This window comes from Oncorhynchus masou, chromosome 30 (genome assembly GCF_036934945.1).
Source record: "Oncorhynchus masou masou isolate Uvic2021 chromosome 30, UVic_Omas_1.1, whole genome shotgun sequence".
In the NCBI taxonomy this organism is placed as follows: domain Eukaryota; kingdom Metazoa; phylum Chordata; class Actinopteri; order Salmoniformes; family Salmonidae; genus Oncorhynchus; species Oncorhynchus masou.
In genome coordinates, this window is record NC_088241.1 from 43,697,720 (window position 1) to 43,719,731 (window position 22,012).

A 22,012-nucleotide genomic window follows, 5' to 3' on the forward strand; every position below is an offset into this window, starting at 1 on the left:
TAGGGTGCCATTTGGGATTTCGACATACTGTTATAATACTATACTATTGCTAGTACAAATTTGAATAGTGTTAAGTGGAAAGAGAATGCATTGGGACGTGGCCATAAGGTGGCAGGCAGTGGCATACAGTGCATTCGGAAAGTATTCAGACTCCTGGACTTTTTCCACATTTTGTTACATTACAGCCTTATTCTAAAAATTGATAAAATATTTTTTTCCTCATTTACAAAAAATGAAAACAAATAATTTTACTAACGTATTTAGACCCTTTGCTATGAGATTGAGCTCAGGTACATCATGTTTCCATTGATCATCCCTGAGATGTTTCTACAACTTGGAGTCCACCTGTGGTAAATGTAATTGATTGGACAGGACTTGGAAAGGAACACACTTGTCTATGTAAGGTTCCACAGTTGACAATGCATGCTGACAGAGATTGATAGGATCTGCGGAGAAGAATGGGAGAAACTCCCCAAATACAGGTGTGCCAAGCTTGTAGTGTCATACCCAAGAAGAATTGAGGCTGTAATCGCTGAAGAAAAGGGTCTGAATACTTGTGCAAATGTGATATTCCTGTTTTTGCTTTATCATTATGGGGTATTGTGTGTAGATTGATGAGGGGGAAAAACAATTTCATCCATTTTAGAATAAGGCTGTAACGTAGCAAAGAGTAGAGTCAAGGGGGTCTGAATACTTTCCAAATGCACTGTATATCCCTCTGGTGGTCAATTGTCAGACCTAAGTTCAAATAGTATTTATTTGGTTTCAGATAACTTTGAGCATTAGATTGAGGTCTGCAAGATGAGCAGAGTTTGCACCTTACGATAGTCGATTAGATCCATTGCACCAGGCAGGCTCAATCAAATGTAGCCGAAATATTTGAACCCAAGTCTGAGTTTTGGGTTGGTGGTGGTTGAGAATCCTCTGGGAAAATGTTCCTTCTAATGTACTTTCTACACTGACAAAACTCTGGTCTGTGTAATAAAGCAGATTCTCAATATAAACAATGTAGTGGTTAGGTCTGTTGATGCTACAGACATTCAGTTATGTTGTAGGTCTGTGTTTTCAGATGAACAGCGAGGAAAGACTGAGGGTAGTGGGTTAAGCCAGCCCTTTCATAATGACACAGGACTGATGCACATCCCAGTCAAAGTCACCGCACCAAGGCAAAATACTAGTGGGGGTTTCCTGACCAGCTGCCCATAGGATGATTTAGAAATCACAGGGAGCTGTAAGGAGTCCTCGGACTGTGTTTAAACCAAACACATATCGACCTCTCGATCTGTAAACGTGTGGAATTCAAAAACAGGCTTTTAAGAGAAACCCTTTTTCAGTTCTCACCAAAGGATGACATTTCCAACATGGTAAGTAGTCTAGGTTGTTTTCTGTGAAGACTTCTCAGATGAGGTGAAGTACAAGTACTGTGTGAAGATTTATACTAAGTTAATAGGATCTGGCCCTTTGTTTTACAATAGGCGAGGGCTCCTTAGCTCAGACAGGAATAAGCATTAACTTCAGAATCCTTTAAAAATTACTTTATTCACTTTAATACATAGGGCGGTTTTATAATTGTAGTATGTATACATTCAAATTTTACAATCCACACAGGAATTATACATATTTTCATAAGTATTCCTAAACACACACATGAATTTACAATGTGTTTATATGCTGTCACATATAAACAGAAAAGAACAAGTTCAAGAGTTAAAGTCTCTGTCATTTCAATCATAAAGCAGACGTCTAGTTCATTCAGGACAAATAAAACATCTCTATGCAGTCTACTCAAAACCCTGTGTGCAAGGTCCTGGATGAAGGTACATTTAACTCAATTGTTGTGTATGTGTGGTTCATACAGTCAAAGTTTGTGTCCGAGACGGCACCCTAATTCTCTATATAGTGCACTACTTTAGACCAGGGTGGTTGAAAGTAGTCCACTATATAGTTAATAGGGTGCCATTTTGGGACACAATGCAACTGTCTCTGCAAGGCATTTATAGAACAAACATGAAAAATTAAAAGAATTCTACATGCAATTAAGGATAAGAAATAATTATATTCTGATTAGACATACTGTAAAGGCATCCGTGTCACTCCTGACAAATATACCATAGGTACGGTCACCCAAAACTACATTTCCCAACACATTCTTTCTGGCTCTCAAGAACTACAGGCAAGGTCTAAGGACATGGAACGTGGAGACAGAGCATTGCAAAACTCATTTTTTACAGGTCTTACACCTACTTTGATTTCAATGCCAACACCCATATGACTCATTGTATTCTGTAATATAGAAAACATTGGTATTTTTTCCATATAGGGATGCATTATGAAAAGCTGAAGCAAGACTGACGCTAGCGCTGATACTGATATTAATATTTAACTGTCCTAGTGGCAGATCACCAGGCTGGTCACAGCCCATTAGAACAACCAACAAAACATGCAGCGTTGGTTTGTTTAGTTTCTTTTTCATAACACACACAATGGATAACCAACCCTCCTGTGCCAATCTGTTTGATTTATAAACCCTTCAAGAAAATGCTGAAAGTTTTGAGTCCAAGTCAGGAAAAGTTGTAAAACTTTGTTCCAAAAACATGGTGACTATAATTTTTAGAACAAAAGAGGCAGCTTGTGGAAGAGAGACAAAAAGAGAGAGAGAGAATACATGAAGGCTTGGCCTGACAAAACTCAACTGCAGCGCTGTTAGGAGGGCGAGCACTGGAGAACAAGGTTGCATGATCACACAGGGTGGATGCACAGGCTGGAGAATCATCCCAGCAGCCAACACACACTAGCTGTCAACACACACTAGCTTGCCTTGCTAAGAAGAACAAAGTGTTAAAGGAGAGAAAATAGGGGGAGTGGCGGAATTCTACAAAGAAAAAGTGTTGAGGGGGGAGGACAAACAAAACTCGATACAACCGGAATTGAGAAATGGTGATGGTGTATTATTTTCATTTAGAAAATTATTTTCTAAATGAAAATAATACCCCCATCTACTATCCATGGTACTGTGCCCCACCTCACGATTCCACCAAGTCATACACTAATTTCATTTTCAGAAAGACCGACAGTACCTTTAAAACAGAATTATAGCCATGATAACAGGAAGTGTGCAAACAGCAACATCCCTATGAATGATCACAGCCAGTGAGTGGAGGGTGCTGATCAGGAGCAGCCCTGCCTCACTCCACACCTCAGGGGCTGATGTGGGAAATAGTCTGAAAACTATAGCTTTCATAGTCCTCGTCGCAGGACATCAGCCATCAGTGTGAGTGTTTGGTTGGGTGTGTCTTTCAAGTGAGTGTGTGTGTGGGGTGCGTTTTGTATGTGTGTGTGTATATATGAGTGTCTATGCTTCGAATGTGCGCGCGTTGCGTGTGAATGTAGTGTGGGTCTATACCAGGGAGCAGTAACCCCCACAGCCACCCCCTGCAGCCTGGTCCTGCCGGCCCAGCTGGACCCCTCGGCCCTGCGTCTCGCTCTCCCACAGTCCAGGGGTCTGGATGATCTTCTCAACCAGCTCCTCAAACGCACACTGGACCCCATCACGCGTCTTAGCACTGGCCTCTGGCCCAGAGAAAGGGGGGTGGGGGGTGAAGTAGGAGCGAAAGAGAGGCGGAGAGGAGGAAGAAGGGATACAGACATAACAACTGTCAGTGACTGGCTGCTCCTTCATGTCATCTAGCTTCTGACCTCCACAGCTGCATTTCTCTGAAACTAGACAGGGTAATTCCCCTGAACATTGTGTGCCTCCGCTGCGTGTCGGACCGAACAACGTCATTTACCTGGGACTATGTTTATCACAGCCTCTTGTGCGTTATTGCTTAGCTAGAATGTGCTCTCCGAGTGCTACAATTTGAACAAGTTGCTCAAAATAGCCGTATCTATTGATTGGTAGAAGTTATTTCTGTTCTGATTGCTGATTGGAATAACAAAGACTCGGACAAAGACTTCATACACAAAGTTTATCTTATGAAGGTGGCAGATAGCCTAGCGGTTGAAAGCGTTGTGCCAGCAAACCGAAAGGACACTGGTTCAAATCCCTGACTAGGTGAAAAATCTGTTGATGTGCCCTTGAGCAAGGCACTTAGCCCAATAGCTCCTGTAAGTTGCTCTGGATAAGAGTGTCTGCTAAATGACGTAAATGTAAAAATGAAAGTGGTCAAAAATGGCTGTTTCTTAAATTGGAGAGAAAATAAAGTAGTTGACACAGTTCCTAAATCAGTGGTGCCTCTGGAATGGCAGAATAAACTTCTGTTCTGAGTCAATTATGTATGAGTGTTGGTCCCACTGCTCTTTAACACAGTGTATATTTACCACGTGGTTATCATTAAAATTATCTAAAATATGTTATACTAAATACAGGCAAAAACATGGTAACAATACACAAAAAAAATGGTTTAAGTCATTAAATTACTGATTTCAAACAAAATCAGACAACTTTGTCCACATAAGTGGGGGGGGGGGGGTTTAGACAAAGTGAAAGATGTTATAGGATATTAAAAAGAGAAGGCTAAGAATAGAAGCAGGCAGACATTCCAGTCCAGGTATGACGGGTATTTAAAAAGCTGTTTCCCCCGCATAACGGTGGGCCATAACTCATGCCCTGAGTCGCATCAGAGAGGGGAATCCTCCCAGCTCCCGACTTACCTATAAACAGCATGGAATGTTTTCTTGCAAACTTCAGGCCTTCGTTCCTGTCTAGTTCATGGTTTTCCTAAAACAAAGAAGAGTAATCTTTTATGAGGTCTGTCCAGTTTACCTGTCAGCTACTGTGAATGTGACTGGCGTGGGTACACGGGAAACACACACTACATGACCAAAAGTATGTGGACAACTGCTCGTCGAACATCTCATTCCAAAATCACAGGCATTAATATGGAGTTGGTCCCCCCCTTTAAGCTATAACAGCCTCAACCTTTCTTGAAATGCGTTTCCACTAGATGTTGGAACGTTGCTGCGGAGACTTGCTTCCATTCAGCCACAAGAACATTAGGGAGGTCGGGCACTCATGTTGGGCAATTAGGCCTGGCTCACAGTCGGCTTTCCAATTCATCCCAAAGGTGTTTGATGGGGTTGAGGTCAGGGCTCTGCGCAGGCCAGTCAAGTTCTTTCACATTGATCTCGACAAACCATTTTTGTATGGACCTCGATTTGCGCACAGGAGCATTGTCATGCAGAAACAGGAAAGGGCCTTCCCTAAACTGTTCCCACAAAGAGTCACAGAATCGTCTAGAGTGTTATTTTACGCTGTAGCGTTAAGATTTCCCTTCACTAGAACAAAGGGGCCTAGCCTAAACCATGAAAAACAGCCCCAGACCATTACTCCTCCAAACCTTAGAGTTGGCACTATGCATTAAGGCAGGTAGTGTTCTCCTGGCATCCACCAAACCCAGATTCGTCCATCGGACTGCCAGATGGTGAAGCGTGATTTATCACTCCAGAGAACGCGTTTCCACTGCTTCAGAGTCCAATGGCGGCGAGCTTTGCACCACTCCAGCCGACGCTTGGCATTGCGCATGGTGATCTTAGGCTTGTGTGCGGCTGCTCAGCCATGGAAACCCATTTCATGAAGCTCCTGTTGAACAGTTCTTCTGCTGAAATTGATTCCAGAGGCAGTTTAGAACTCGGTGGTGGGTGTTGCAACCAAGGAAAGATGATTTTTACGTGCTTGGTACTCCTAGACGTTTCCACTTCACAATAACAGCATTTGCAATTGCCCGGGGCAGCTCTAGCAGGGCAGAAATGTTACAAATTGACTTGTTGGAAAGGTGGCATCCTATGACAGGGCCACGTTGAAAGTCACTAAGCTCTTCAGTAAGGCCATTCTACTGCCAATGTTTGTCTATGGAGATTGCATGGCAGTGTGCGGTTTTTTATTTTACACCTGTCAGCAATCGGTGTGTCTGAAATAGCCGAATCCACTAATTTCAAGGGGTGTCCACATACTTTTGTACATATAGTGTAGGAGAGTCCAGTCAGCACCACAGCTAAAGACCAGTAATGTACATGATGTCTACAAATGTTATATTCTCCTACAGGGTTAAGAAACAACAAAGGACCTACTATGGCGGAAGACGACAGAGCCAGCTGGATACATTTCAATACAATTACAACGTTGTTTTTTTTTATACACAGACTCAGGGAACTAAACCCAGAGATAACATTTGGTTGAACATGCGAGTGTTTTCACATGGGCTCGGGATATGTTAAAATGTGACGAGCCCTCTTCTCTCAGCCCAACCAGGTTGGGAGGCAATATTATTCACATTACATTCCAGCTCAATCTGTAAACTAGGAACATACTACACCAAGTACTGAAGAATGTTTCAAATATACACCAGCGCAGTGGTTCCCCCAGGATTCTTTTTCAGTAGTGGTGGCAAGGGTAGCAGGGGGGGGGTCACAGGTAGGCATGGTTGTTTTAACAAAGACGATGTTGTGTAGTCAGTTAGATGCATTACTACGAGTTTTGTAAAATACAATATAATACATTTTGAATAAAATAATACAGGGGAAATACTAGGGTATGATCTAAACATAGAAAATCAAGAAAAAGGGGATATTGGTTTGGGGTAAGTCAATACAATGAATAGAGGAGAACTGAAAAACAAGAAATTCCCTGTATATAGAATGTGTTGATTCTATGAGGGGGGTGAAAAGCCTTGTTACCTATTAAGTATCAACAAACATTAACCACTGATTATAGCACAATTCTAGCCTAAATGACACACTGTACACAAACAAAAGGACTCACCTTATCAATTTTGTTCCCGACCAGCATCTTGACAAGGTCATTCCTTGTGCAGTACGTCTCCAGCTCATTGAGCCAGTTGTCCAGCTTGGTGAAAGTATCCCGTCGTGTTACATCATACACTGAGGAAGAGACAAGAGGTGAGGTGCTCGGTCAAAAACATTGTATCTCTGTCAGCAGATGGCTGCAGGACATACTGTAATTGAGGGCGGGACTCCCCCCCCCCCCCCACATCACAAGAATGTGTTAGTGTTCTATCATAAAGTAGTCCTAAGCTGTGTATCAACACTGGTTATGCTACCACTAGGAGTGTGTGGGAAATGCACCATCTCTATATGACAAAAGCCACAATTCACCCAAAATCGGACACTTAGCCACCGGACTAAAACTGATGAGGAAATACAACACTTGTTTAGAAAGCCAGTTCTACTGCATCCATGGTGTTAGCCACACTATCATAGCCCCCGGGTATATTGTAGGCTCTGGAGGATGTCTGCTCTAGCGTTAGGGGCAATAATGTCAGTTCCAGAGAGTAAGGAAGAGGACAGGATGAAAAGCCATCAGTCTTTATGGTGGCTGTCCGGACCTGCAGTGGCTGAATGTGTCTAAAGGGGTAGAGGTCTGAATGATGAAGTTGTTTGCTCACCCAGGATGACTCCCTGCGCGCCACGGTAATAACTAGGTGTCAGGGTTCGGAAACGCTCCTGGCCAGCAGTGTCCTGCAATACATAACCATAACCATTAAAGCCCTGGGCACATCAAAAGACAACAGCTCTGGACACATAACACAGCCATAACCCTCTCCGCTGTCAGGCTCTGGACACATGGGGAGGAAAATATGGTGGTGTGACGAAGACAGAACCATAAAAAGTGATGGAGGACAAGGACGAAAGCATAAAGAGAGATTTGACAGCCATTTGTGATTGGTGCTCAGAATGATGTACATCAGCACCATCTTGTGGAGGTTAAGTGAATCATTTGTTAAGTGGAAGTTTAGCAATTAGATTATTGTTTTTTACTAGCCATCCCTAGGAGTTGTAAACAACAATAACGTAGGCCCACACCTCATACTAACTCCTTCCAGAATTTTCCAGTCAGTTTTGAAAGGGATAGTGTGTGTGTGTGTGTGTGTGTGTGTGTGTGTGTGTGTGTAGAGGACTACTTACCCATATTGCCAACTTTGCCTTGTTCCCATCCACTGAGATGGTCTTCACTTTGAAATCAACGCCTGCGTAAGAAACAGAGAGAAACACATATTCAATAAATGTAAATGTTGGCAAAAAGCGTAATTCATGTGTTGCCAGCAGCACAGTTACAGTCACCAAAGCTCTGGTTAACATGAACAGCCTAACCAGCTCTACTAGGGTGAGTAAAATGCTCAGAGTGAGGTGTTTTCATTTGTGTCTGGAAGTAGCTAACAAACTAGACAACGTTAGCCAGTTTGCTTGGGGGCTTGACTGCCGTTGTGAAGTCAGAACACTCGGATCAACCCTATTCCTAGGTCAGAGCGTCTAGGGTGCGCTCCGAAAGCATTTACAAAATTGACAATCCGACAACGCTCTGAATGTACGAATACCCGGAGCGCTCATTGGCACTCCAGAGTGAATTTACGAACGCACCCCCAATCGAAGACGATGTCTTCATCATAAATGTGTGCCTGGTGATTTGAGTCATCACACAGGTCATATACGCCAAGAATATGAATCAAGAAGACAAATGAACTTGACTCATTTAAAATGGTCAAAACATACATAACTTAGGCCTACACGTACCACACAATGCATGTCTGAACTAAATCGGATATTTTCACTAGTCAGAGAGGGGTGGAGCTTTGTGCACTTAAAATTTGATGCGTGTCCTGATTTAAAACTGTGTGGGGAATATGTGGTTGAATATGTAAAGATAAAAATATAGCAAATTTCTATAAAAAAAAAACTCCACCTGTGTTGTCGCTCAGAAGTGCCATGATTCATTCTTTGAAATCCCCTTTTCTTCGGTCGAAAATACATCAAAATAAAAGCGTCGTGCTCGTCACACATGACGAGTAAATCTCGATGGCTTCTTTCAGCGCACATAGCATGAAGGGTTTGGCTGGACGTATTGTCCATAGTTTTAGCACACACTGAAAGATTTATCAGCAAAAACGTATGCTTAAGACGGGGCTGTTTTTATGTCTGGACCAGGCTCCAGACAAGAGCCAAAACAAAGAGGAGTGAAGACAAGAGAGACTCATCTCCTTACCCAAAAGAGTGTCAAGCATGTCCTCTCGCTCTTTGTTTATCCCTACGGACCATGGTATTTAGCACCCACTACAGTGTAGACAACAGTACAGTCATTGCCATAATGCAGCATCTGGTTCATACATCACCAAGCCAACAATAACTGTAGTCAAGGTAGGGCTGTTGTGCTGTGGACTAAACTCTTTACGGGCGACCTGAAATGTCCCGAGTACATCTGACAGAAACTGGAATCGGCAACTGACTTAAACATGGTTCGTTTATTAATAAAAAAAAGGTATGCGATGGAGCTCTTTTCTTCGACCCTGCAACCCACTAAATGATGTGGTTTTGATTTCAAATAATGCGCGAGAAACCTGTGTTTGGAGGATACATTGGCATGGGTGAGAGGCCCGAAACGAAGTCGAGGGCCGGCAAACCGAGCCAATGTATCCTCCAACACCGGTTTCGAGGACATTATCACTTGTATACAATGGGTTACCAACATATTTAAATAATGATTGACATTTTCATTAAAAAAACGTTATTGATGAATTTATGGATACCATTTCATCCTTCCACAAGATATAGTCCAGACACAAATCTAGGGTTGCTACCCAAGATGGCTGGTCGTTCGATCTATCGGTTTGGTTGCTAACGACGCGACCCAGTCGCTCAGTCTTATTGTTCTACATCTATGGACGTGACTCTAAATGTTCCATTGCCATACTGGCTGACAACGTTCTTATCCCTTGCTTGTTAGCTTGCCAACTACGGGTAACTTACAGTCACGTCGAAAAGTGCGATCTCGCCTGGCTTAGAAAATGTGCTTAATTGTCAGGACACTGTTGTTCAGAGGAGCTAGCCAACAACACAGCTAACACAATCACTTCAAACCGAAGCTGGAAAGACCACAAACTAGCTGCACTTCGTTTCACCTTTTATCCCCAATTTACATTTCTTTGTATATGTATATATATATAGCGATAAAAATGATGCCAGCCGATTCATGATTTCGACTGGCTGAGAAACGCTGCCTTCCTGTGTTTGTCTCGCCCGAAACGTCCATTAATGGGATAGCTGAAGATCGAAACAATGTTGCAAATGTCCGAGAGGCAGACAGCAAGGTTTATACAAATCTCCGCTGTTGAAACTAAATGTTAGTCTAAAAGAAATGTGAGATAATGTCTGGATGCTTTTCATTGTGGAGATCAAGTTTATAAATTGCCTGGCTGGGCTGATGAGACTGTGGATTGCGCAGTCAGACGGAACAAAGTAAGTAGTCATTTTAATATCATAGATTTAGCCGCATATGGTAATTTGTGGAATATACACCGACTGGAATGCGGTTTTAACAATCCGCATTAGAGCCACCCGCTGTATAACACTTGATAACTCACACAGACAGCACACTAAGTACAACAACCACATGCACCAAAACAGTAGTAGTGCCAAAGCATTTTAACTGATCACAGACGACCCGTGTCCCCAAATCTGAGTCTCTGTATTTATTCATGAGTACCGGTACACCTGAGCCCGAAGCTTCTTATCGCCGTATTTAAGAGAGAAAGTAGTTGGATGATAGGGAGGTCGTTTTATTTGGATGGCTCTGTTTAAATGTCAAAGGGGCGCTACAAACCACATGTTCCGATACAGATCTGTAACATGCTGGCACAGAATTACTGCAAGACTCAAATAAGAGACCACAGTATGCTTATGCTAATATGACAGATATTGACAAGTGTAGATTGAACTTTTACTTTATACAAAGGAAGTAAGGAGCAAGCAGGAATTGAGGGATACCAGTGGTTTTCAGACCACAAATCACAAGGGACTTGTGTCAATGTGGGGAGTATAGATAAACTTCTATGGGGACATCTGTTTGGCAAAGATATTGAGTTGGCCAAGTAAAATAGGAGCGAGGCATGCCTACCAGAAATTATTTTATTACGTCGAACTTTCTCTCTGGGATTCCACAGGCACGTATGGTTGTTTTAACAAAGACGACATTGTGCAGTCAGCTATAAGAACTTCTTATTGTAGAAAAAAACAACACTATTCCGTTTGTGTCTCCCATTCTAAGTAATCAATAGCGCTATGAATTTTGAGCCCGTCTTTCACTAAGACTCCTGGATGTTAACTGTCTCAAGGCTACCTAAAAGAAATAATAGGGGTGTCCTTGAAGAGTCTAATGTTTAATACAGTTCTGAATTCTGATATCATTTGCAGATCCTGGAAGAAAAGGAATTCTCCATTTCCCAAACCATGCATGTCACCACCAGTTGAATTAACTCACTCACTGGAAACCGGGATGTATCTCAAATTCATTCCGTTAAATTTAGAAAGTAGATTATTGAAATAGTTGGGATATTAGCTATACTTCTCATTCAGAATACCAGTCAGTGAGTTAGTTATTGTTACCTGGTCTGTTCACACTGTTGATACCCATATGAGCCTAGTACAGGACTGAGCAGGTCAGGCTACTCTGTGCTTAGCTCAGTTAAGAGGGGTTCTGTCCAGTACTGTTTGTCTTTAATTATTGGGCATGTTTTAATGAGACAACAAGGGCTCCTAGTCCTAGCTAATCCGGGATCAATCAGTGGAGCGGTCACTAAAACAAGATGATACTAATGATACTGACCATTGTGTGTGTAGGTTATAGAGGGCTAGTGACACTGCCTTCAGAAGGTCTTACCTATTGTTGCTGCTAGTTCTGGATCAAATGTGTCATCTGTGAATCTCAAGAGAAGACTGCAAAAGAGAAAAGGACAAATACCTTATAATTTGTATCATTTGAGCCTTGCACAATTACAATGGTGTCGTTTTTACAGTACTGTACACCATATTTGAAATGAGGGCAACTTCCACAAAGGCAAATAGCCATGAGCACATAGCTATTAGCCTACATATTAAATACACTAACAACCAGATGACATCATCGGTTGGTGTTCAGAGGGTCAGGGTTCAGTTGAGTCACTAATCAAGTGCTAAGAACTGAATCACAGGGCTAATGATGTAGCTAGCTAATCCTCATTTCCAGTCAACCCCAGCAGATAATAGCCCGATACTCTAATTTTCTTATTCAACTATACACTCATTCTCTTCATCCACATGGAAATGATTTATCAGATGGAATGTCAGAAGAACGACTGGTCATAGTTTTATGTCAGTATCCTGATACCTCAGTAGCAATGGTGTTACTTAGCCTACATAATAGCACAATCGCAGTGCAACAGACCAATTTGCCCAGTAAAATAAAACCCATATTCTCTGCCAGAGAGATTTCTAATGATTTGAAGACCTAGGAAGAGAGGGGGGAATATTTGAGAATGAGATCATGCATTTATTTAATCAAATGAGAGATATATATATGTCAGTAATGAAGATTACATTTTAACAATGGCATATGATTAGTCAATACTTAAATTCGAGGTTGAGGCAGTAACCCAAAATGGGCAGATGAAACACGAGCCTTGGCCAACATTATTCATAGCTAACGTTAGTGAGGAGTTGGAGGTGTTGCAACAACAAGGATGACCACATGGAGTTATTTTCACACAGCTAACATCTTAATATGCTTTAAGTCACTTCAGTACAAGTGAGTTTTGTAATAATAAATCAGAACAATCATTTTGCTGATAGTATACAAATATTTAAGCTACTGTTTTATTTGGAAAAGTGTTTGATTCAGTCAATTCAGGTGTTAGATGAATTCGATCAAAATTGAACATTTGACACATCCAATATGACAGCAGGGTTTAGCTAGGCCTTTGTGTCCTGAGTCTGATACATCTTAGGCCTATGCCAAGACCTTAGCTGTGTTGGCCAAAATCTTTAGCTATAGCTGAGAGTTAGAATCTTAAAATGGGTGCAATGATGGCACCATAAGTTCCAGGAAGAAATTCCAGGCCGTCCTTGTAAATAAGAATTTGCTCTTAAATTGAGTCGACCTGGATAAATAAAGGTTAAAAAAAACTTTTTTTTAAAAAGACCCTTCGCATCTCATTGCTAATCTCGCTAAAATACAACAACAAAAAAGGCTTGAAAAGGCTTAAAATCTTAGAAAATAACTATTTGTCCCTTGATGCAGATGCATTTTGGGAGTGTCTCTGGCCAGTCAGGTGGAAGGAATATCCCAAATTTTTTTTTTTTTTTTTTTAAATGTAACCTTTATTTAACTCGGCAAGCCAGTTAATTAAGAACAAATTCTTATTTACAATGACGGCCTACCCCGGACGACACTGGGCCAATTGTGCACCACACTATGGGACTCCCAATCACGTCCGGAAGTGATACATTCTGGATTTGAACCGTGGGCTGTAGTGGTCTCTTGCACACAGCCTGGATTCGAACCAGTACCCTTGCACTGCAGTGCCTTAGACTGCTGCGACACTCGGGAGTTGCTTTGAGTCTGTCGGTCTTTTTTCAATTAAAAAAAACACATTTATTTGATTCTTTTGAGAAACTGAAGGCTGTCTGGTCTGAACCAAAGGCCTTAAATGAAATGTACATCTGACTGCTGGGTCGAGCAGTGCAGGTGCACTAGTCCTCATGCTTTAGTAATATAACATAGCCCTACTATTTGATGGTTCAAGGCTACCTCAGACATACCAGCATTTTTTCTAGCAGTCTAGAGACTAAAGCCAGAGATATACACAGCTTGGTAACATTCCATGACAATGACATCCTACTTTGCCATATTTCTAGAATTTATTCTTGGAACTTGTTGCCATCATGGCACCCATTAAGATTCTAACTCTCTCCACTGAGTTGGCCAAACTCTTTAGCTATTGCTAAGGCATTGGCCTTGACATAGGCGTTTTAGACTCACTGGGTCTCACTCAGGGCATAGGCCTAGATAAACCTTGCTGTCATATTGGAGGTGTCAAATGTCCAGTCCAGTCTTGATTAGATTAATCTAACATTACCCGTGAATTGAATTACACTCAAATTGATACTTCACTGACACTTTTCCTATAAAAATATATATTTAACTTAGCAAGTCAGTTAAGAACACATTTTTATTTACAATGACGGCCTAGGAAGAGTGGGTTAACTGCCTTGCTCAGGGGCAGAACGACAGATTTTTACCTTGTCAGCTCAGGGATTCGATCTCGCAACCTTTCTGTTCCTGGCCCAACGCTCTAACCACTAGGCTACCTGCTATTAAGCATTGATGGTTTTTAATTTAATCTTACAGAACTCACTCCTACCGAAGTGACTAATAAAAGGCATATTAAGACGTTAGCTGTGTGAAAATGCAGCCATCCTTGTTGTTGCAACACCTCCAACTCATCACATCGATTACATCACCCGTTCCACATCGTAAGCTAGCTAACGTTAGCTAGCTGATGTGGCACAGCAAACGATTGTGTTACATTAGCCAGTTTACTATGATCTAATAACATGTTTTTTTTGCTTGGGTAACACTCAAGCTATCTCGTTAACAGACACAGCACGAAAACATGGTCATTTTTTAACGAGACAACAGGGCTCCTAGCTAATCGTTCCAGCTACTGTTAGCTACCAGCATTCTTACCTGGACTTCCCAACGCCACTTTCTCCAATTATTAATATTTTCAGTGTTGTTAAAACGTCGTCTTCCATCTTCCTATGCGATCTATAGACTATACTTGTACTTCAACTGAGAGTTGTAAAAATACACCCTAGAAGAGTTGTCAGCTAGCTAATGAGACTTCTTCTTTAAATTTGTATTGGCGGATCGCAACCACCTCAAAGAGCCATGGACCGCCACCTACTGTACTGGAGTGAGGCAGGTCACATCCTCCCTATATAGAGCGCCACAGCATGAGTCATACCCATACAACCTAACCGTCTAACAGGGAAATGGTTCCAATCGTTTTTCCACTATTGCTTTTTTACATAGGGTATTTTAGAAACACTTCAAATGAGGGCGGTGTTTCATGTATGCTTAACCTGGTGTGACGTTTTGATAACTGTAAATCTCTCTCAGACAACATGCCCTTTATCAATATATTTGCCTGTATTCACCCCCCCCTCCAAAAAAAAATTCCATGATGATCTGGATGAGACTGGCAAATCGGGGCAAAGGTTAGAATCTCTGGATTAACTATCTAATGTTAGCTAAATGTAGCAATGAATAAATTGGCTACATTTCTTTAAATTGACAAATCTGTCAACTGTTTTAGGCAAGTTTGAAATTTAAACAATACCTGTTTGCAAAGGTGAAAGCTAGAGATTACGTGCTGGAGCTTGCAGAGATTTGTAGTCTACTTCGATGCTAATTAGCATAAATTAAATAGAGCCGAATGTATTGATAAAAGTAATCTTGTCCGAAAGAGATTTACACATTTATCAAAACGCCACACCAGGGTAAACCTACACACAACACCATCCTTATTTTCAGCATTTCTAAAATCCCCTATAGGAAGAATAAATGGTGGAAAAAAATAGAACTATTTCCCTGTCTGATCGCTAGGTTTTTGGGGTATTATGCCTAGTCTAGTGGTTAGTCTAGTCTAGTGGTTAGAGTGTTGGACTAGTAACCGCAAGGTTGAGAGTTCAAACCCCCAAGCTGACAAGTTACAAATCTGTTGTTCTGCCCCTGAACAGGCAGTTTACCCTCTGTTCCCAGGCCGTCATTGAAAATAAGAATTTGTTCTTCACTGACTTGCCTGGTTAAATAAAAAAAAATAAAAGGGCCACTGTGGGGCTCTATTAGTAAATGTTGTCTTATCTATCCCTGTGTTTCCACCTACTATTATGGAGTGTGAATTCATTAGACTTTATAACAGAAAAAGGAAGAAAATTGCCCTACACCCATTAAAAACTTCACCACTATTCCGCTACTTGGCCCTATCTGATCCTACACTAGGCTGGAGAATAATAATACTTCTTCTGTGGGGTTTTACGGTGGACTACATCCTATTATGGTGTATTGCCGCCACCTACTGAGTGGGGTGAAAACTGACGCTTTAACTCCAAAAAAGAGGGGAAAAAACGTAAACAAAACCAGAAATATAACAGTCTGTCTTCCTACTCAGATCTCTACACAGCCTCTGGGGTCTGAGAGGGGGGAACATCTTCAGATAATATTCCCTGCAATGTCTTTGCTGTGAAGTCCTGGAGATCCAAAAACCTTTTAGGTTTCACAATGTCCAGTTTCTTAGATTTCTTGGTTGTTTGGCCAGTACAATGATTCACCAGCGCAATTAAATGCAACAAAATCCACTACTTAACAATCAGTGTTTCAGGATCCTTTAACTGATGAACAACTTTCTCAGCAAGCTGCGGGGCATCCACTACCATGTCATCCTCATCTCCATTTCCTCCAACAATTTCCACTGCCTCCGCATAGGAGACCCGCTGGACAGCTACCTCGACCTCCTTCACCCTGACAGGGCTCCCCGTGGGACTCAAGAATGTGATTCCCACCACAATTGCAGCATTGTACACCCTCCGAATCTTCAAAAACATTTTTCTTCATCCTGCACACACTTGACATGTCCAAACATTTTAGAATTCTGGAATAACACTGGAGACTTTAGCACACCTCCAGTTTAAAAAGGCACTTTAAAAACAAAATGTGGTATTTTGAGAGATGTTAGTATTTTAAAAACACAAGAGGCCTTTTACTTCAATACTGATTTCACACAAACACTGTTACAGATGAAAGGCCCAGTGATTTCAGAACAAAGGTCACAATTTTTAACATTGATCAACATGAAACACATTGGTTGAATCAACGTTGTTTTCATGTCATTTCATCGAAATTACATAGAACCAATGTGGAATAGATGTTGAATTGACGTCTGTGTCCAACGGGAAGGCTTTGCAATGAAGCCATATTTGGCTTTGCTTGGAATGAGCACAGAAAGAATGACCTGAGGTTGAATACTGAAATCTTTTAGAATATAACTATTATACTAAAAATAAATTAAACTTAAAATTTTGTCACATAAAGACATGTCAATTGAATGTGTAATTCATTGATTTAGATGATTTTATCCCATTAATACAAGTGGTTTTCAATCCCTTTAAAATAGACTTGATGACAGTCTTATGACATAATGTATACTTAGTCTTTTCAGTCCTTTCGCAATGCAAACTTGTACTCATCAATAGTGCAATGATCACTTTTAAAACATCAATGTAATAGCACTTCTTCACACATTATATGTTATCTGATGACAAGGTTAGAGTCAATCAATGGTTTTCTATGATTGAAAATTATGTGAATGATGTGCTAAATTCATCTTTAAAAACTGTTCTCAATGATAAATCCAGATTCTTGTAATCCTGCTTAATGGATGACTATTTTATACACAAATCAATGTGTTTACTACATATATACTGTACCCTTTGGCTGAAAAAAATACTTTATAACCACAATGCAAAAGGTATGCTTTAGCCTCAGGTCCTGTCTGAAACTCGATTTCTTCATTCCAAATTTCTCTATTTCCTATATACAGAAGTTAACTACTTTTGATCAGAGCCCATTGGCCATCGTCAAAAGTAGTGCACTATAAAGGGAATAGGGTGTCATTTAGACACAGCCAATAACACATTAACATCAAGTCTGTGTAGAGAATGAGAGGTCTTTGTGTCCATATGGGTATTGTCTATTTCTGCTTCCTTAATGGCATCCTATTATCTCCTTTATAGTGCTACTTTTACCAGAGCCCCATCGGCCCTTGTCAAAAGTAGTGCACTATAAAGGGAATAGGGTGCCATTTGGAGTACAGATGTTGTCTTTGAAAGGTAAAACCCTTTGCCCATACCAGTTCTGTGGCAAAAACCTTCATTTCAAACAGTGGTTCAAGAAATGAAATAATCTTAAAAGTATATACACATAACTGTACTTAAAAAAAAATGCATAGAAAATAAAATGTTAGTAAACATACCAAATGTATTGGCCAAATGTAATGTTATAATACTGAAGCAACAAAAAGAAGAAATTACAAAATACATACAATGAATCCCCCCTCCCATGCCACTATCCCTCTCACCCTCGATCCCCTATAACTATATTTGCATACAGTGTTTTTCAAGCTCCATCATTTGCCTTCATATTTGGGGTTGACCACTGTCGTAACAGCACTCTTGTAGATAGGGTTTTCGCCCTGGAAGGCACAAGAGAAACAAGGAGAAAATGTTATAATTGTAATGTACAGTCAGTCATAATATCTGTCACATAACATGTCAGTCGTGTGAACACAGCTGCAACAAATTTATTAGGAAAAAAACACCACAGCAAAATCAGAGCCATCCATTGAGAATATCAACTGATTATGAAGCATTCTTTGGACAGATCTTTTCAACTGATCGTGTTATAACCTGGATACGTTGCTGTCATTGTGAGCATTTGTGTTGTCATCCAGGGAACACTTTTAGAAGAAATATCAACAAACGTCTCAGTCACAACATGCCATTTCCATCATACTGTAGCATTAAATATGATATAAATACTAGACTTAAACTGAAGTGTGTACTGGGCCTACACGTGACTACCTGTTAATACCTCCATTTAAACTACTAACAGACGGGACAGCTTGTGTAGACCAACAAAACAATAGATATTGTGGGTTTTAATATCCCCTCATATGGATCTTTCTGCACAGTTTCATCAACTGTCTTATTTGGCTCAAAGAGACCAAATGAAAGACAGAAATAATGAGATGGGTGAAGAAGTGACAGCTTACAGTAAGTTGACAAACATACATATAAACAAACAGGAAACCCATGCAGGAAAACAGAGGAGAGGGAAAGTAAACACAAACTTATAGAACCACAGCTTTATGTCCATAGTTTGGATTCTGGAACTTTTTAATGGGGCTCTTGTAAATGGGATTCTCTTGCTATGGGTTGAGAGAGTGGGACAGACAATCAAGAACAGGAAACAGAGAATGAAATGAAAAGCATGGGTGAAGACAAATGAGAAGGAATGAAACAATGATATGACAAAGAAGTGAAAAAATGAATCCCCTGAAAAAGGGGTGTTTCTACATCCGGATCCAAGACTCAGAGTTTTTACAAATTTGTACCTTTATTTAACTAGGCGAGTCACTTGAGAACAAATTCTTATTTTCAATGATGACCTAGGAACAGTGGGTTAACTGCCTTATTCAGTGGCAGAAAGACAGATTTTTACCTTGTCAGCTCAGGGATTTGATCTTGCAGCCTTCCGGTTGCTAGTCCAACGCCCTAACCACTAGGCTACCTGCCGCCCCAGGTTGATCATCTCCCTTTGAAAATCATCTTACAGTGCTGGGTACATGCCCCTTTTATACGGCACCAGTCAAAAGTTGACACACCTACTCATTCAATGTTTTTTATTTATTTTTTAAACAATTTTCTACATTGTGGAATAATAGTGAAGACATCAAAACTATGAAATAACACATATGGAATCATGTAGTAACAAAAAAAAGGGATAAACAAATCAAAATATGTTTTAGATTCTTCAAAGTAGCCACCCTTTGCCTTAATGACAGCTTTACACACTCTTGGCATTCTCTCAACCAGCTTCACCTGGAATGCTTTTCCAACAGTCTTTGAAGGAGTTCCCACATATGCTGAGCACTTGTTGGCTGCTTTTCCTTCACTCTGCAGTCCAACTCATCCCAAACCATCTCAATTGGGTTGAGGTCGGGTGATTGTAGAGGCCAGGTCATCTGATGCAGCACTCCATCACTCTCCTTCTTGGTCAAATAGCCCTTACACAGCCTGGATGTGTGGGTTGGGTCATTGTCCTGTTGAAAAACAAATGATAGTCCCACTAAGCGCAAATCAGATGGGATGGCGTATCGCTGCAGAATGCTGTGGTAGCCATGCTGGTTAAGTGTGCCTTGAATTCTAAATAAATCACCCACAGTGTCACCAGCGAAGCATCTTCACACCACCTCCTCCATGCTTAATGGTGGGAACCACACTTGTGGAGATCATCCATTCACCTACTCTGCATCTCACAAAGACACAGCGATTGGAACCAAAAACCGCACATTTGGACTCTTTAGACCAAAGGACCAATTTCCACTGGTCTAATGTCCATTGCTTGTGTTTTTTGGCCCAAGGAAGACTTCTTCTTATTGGTATCTTTTAGTAGTGGTTTAGTTGCAGCAATTAGACCATGAAGGCCTGATTCACACAGTCTCCTCTGAACAGTTGATGTTGAGATGTGTCTTACTTGAACTCTGAAGCATTTATTTGGGCTGCAATTTCTGAGACTGGTAACTAATGAACTTGTCCTCTGCAGCAGAGGTAACTGGGTCTTCCTTACCTGTGGCGGTCCTCATGAGAGCCAGTTTCATCATAGTGCTTGATGGGTTTTGAGACTGCACTTGAAGAAACGTTCAAAGTTCTTGAAATTTTCCGGATTGACTGACCTTCATGTCTTAAACTAATGATGGACTGTCGTTTCTCTTTGCTTATCTGAGCTATTCTTGCCATAATATGGACTTGGCATTTTACCAAATAGGGCTATCTTCTGTATACCTACCCTACTTTGTCACAACACAACTGATTGGCTCAAATGCATTAAGAAGGAAATCAATTCAACAAATTAACTTAACAAGGCACTCCAGGTGACTACCTAATGAAACTGGTTGAGAGAATGCCAAGAGTGTGCAAAGCTGTCATCAAGGCAAAGGGTGGCTACTTTGAAGAATCTCAAATATATTTTGATTTGTTAAACACGTTTATGGTAACGACATGATTCCATATGTGCTATTTCATAGTTTTGATGTCTTCACTATTATTCCAGAATGTAGAAAATCGTGAAAAATAAAGAAAACCCCTTGAATGAGTAGGTGTCCACACTTTTGACTGGTACTGTATCAAGTCAGGTCAGTCTGCTCTCTCATACAGTCATTTAGGTTTGGTGTCTTCTCCATGTACCATAATGAGAGGGCCCAGAAGCCTCAGTGCCCTGCCCATGTCACCAGACCAGAGAGGCTATCACATGTGGCTGGTCTGACTGGGAGTAATCAGGATGAGCTGAATCATTAAGGATTTCAAACCCTGCCAGCTATCTGGAATTGAACCTCTCCTGCTGTGTGGATAACACGCCACTAGGTTGAAGCATAACACAGAACAAACTAAGCTGCTGTAGCCACTCCCATGAAAAGACAGATGTGTGTCCAGACCTTCGCATTCCAAAAAGGCTTCCTTTTTTCATAGCTGTATTTTGCACAGAGATGACTTAAAACTACAGGGTTTTATGAACATTTTAAACAAACTGTTGGGTAGGACTGTGGAAAAAATGTGTATGTCATCTTACGAAGTCATCGTCAAAAGCAACAGGTCTGTCATAGTCATCAAAGGTTAAAAGAAAGTAAAACATTTCCAATTCTGTGTTCCTTCAGGAGTCTGTTCTCTGTATAAGAGATTTACACATTGACCATATCTATAACACCAGTTTTCCACATCTCAATCAACCTACTGAAATTACATTCAGGGAGAATACAAATTAGGACCTGCAAAAGTACATCATCATCATCTCCATTATGGGCCATAACGAATAGTTCTCCAACATGGCTTCCTGGTTCTGTATCTACCATCTCCACTCCCTTACCGTGTCCCATTTAGCATTCATCTTCTCCTTCTCAAACTTGGCGAACTCTCTCCTGTCGTGGATGATCATGAGCAGCTTCCAGATGAGAAGCAAAGCCAGGCCGATCAGCACGATGCCCGCCACCACGCCAGCCACGATAGGGATGATGTCAGGGCCCGCAGGGCAGTCTGGAACACAGGCAGGAACATTCAGTTATCCCAACTTGTATTTATTTATTTAACCAGGCAAGTCAGTTACTGTAAGAGCAAATGCTGATTTACAATGACGTCCTGATTTGCAGTATATATATAGGCCCAGGAACTTTACCTGACCCTGTAAGCTGACCAGGAAGAACTTCCGGCCGGAGTACTAGGCCCTAGTACCATTAGAGCCAAGAGTTTTTCCTAGTCAGGGCAAAAACTCCTAGCTCTAATCACAAAACGACTCAATAGACAAATAAATAACCTTTGTTTTCACTGTAATATCCTCAGTCACAATGACATAGTA

The 22,012-nt window shown here is 41.0% G+C and overlaps 2 protein-coding genes across 2 annotated transcripts in view; both read right to left on the reverse strand.

Moving 5' to 3' along the window:
- Positions 1-1,520: 1,520 nt before the first annotated feature.
- LOC135522640 (ras-related protein Rab-18) lies at positions 1,521-14,740 on the reverse strand. Its single transcript, XM_064949089.1, has 7 exons — positions 14,513-14,740; positions 11,669-11,724; positions 7,924-7,985; positions 7,404-7,476; positions 6,761-6,879; positions 4,654-4,720; positions 1,521-3,570 (listed from the first exon to the last, which is right to left on the reverse strand). The coding sequence occupies exons 1-7, from the start codon at positions 14,578-14,580 to the stop codon at positions 3,398-3,400; spliced, it is 618 nt and encodes a 205-aa protein (XP_064805161.1). The 5' UTR covers positions 14,581-14,740; the 3' UTR covers positions 1,521-3,397.
- A 1,768-nt stretch (positions 14,741-16,508) lies between these two features.
- LOC135522641 (integrin beta-1-like) overlaps positions 16,509-22,012 on the reverse strand; it is a 57,121-nt gene continuing 51,617 nt past the window's right edge. The window contains exons 15-16 of the mRNA XM_064949092.1: positions 21,527-21,693; positions 16,509-18,077 (exon numbers count right to left, since the gene is read on the reverse strand). Of these exons, the coding sequence (XP_064805164.1) occupies positions 18,012-18,077; positions 21,527-21,693 (233 nt within the window). The 3' untranslated portion in view covers positions 16,509-18,011. The remainder of the gene's footprint in view (positions 18,078-21,526; positions 21,694-22,012) is intronic.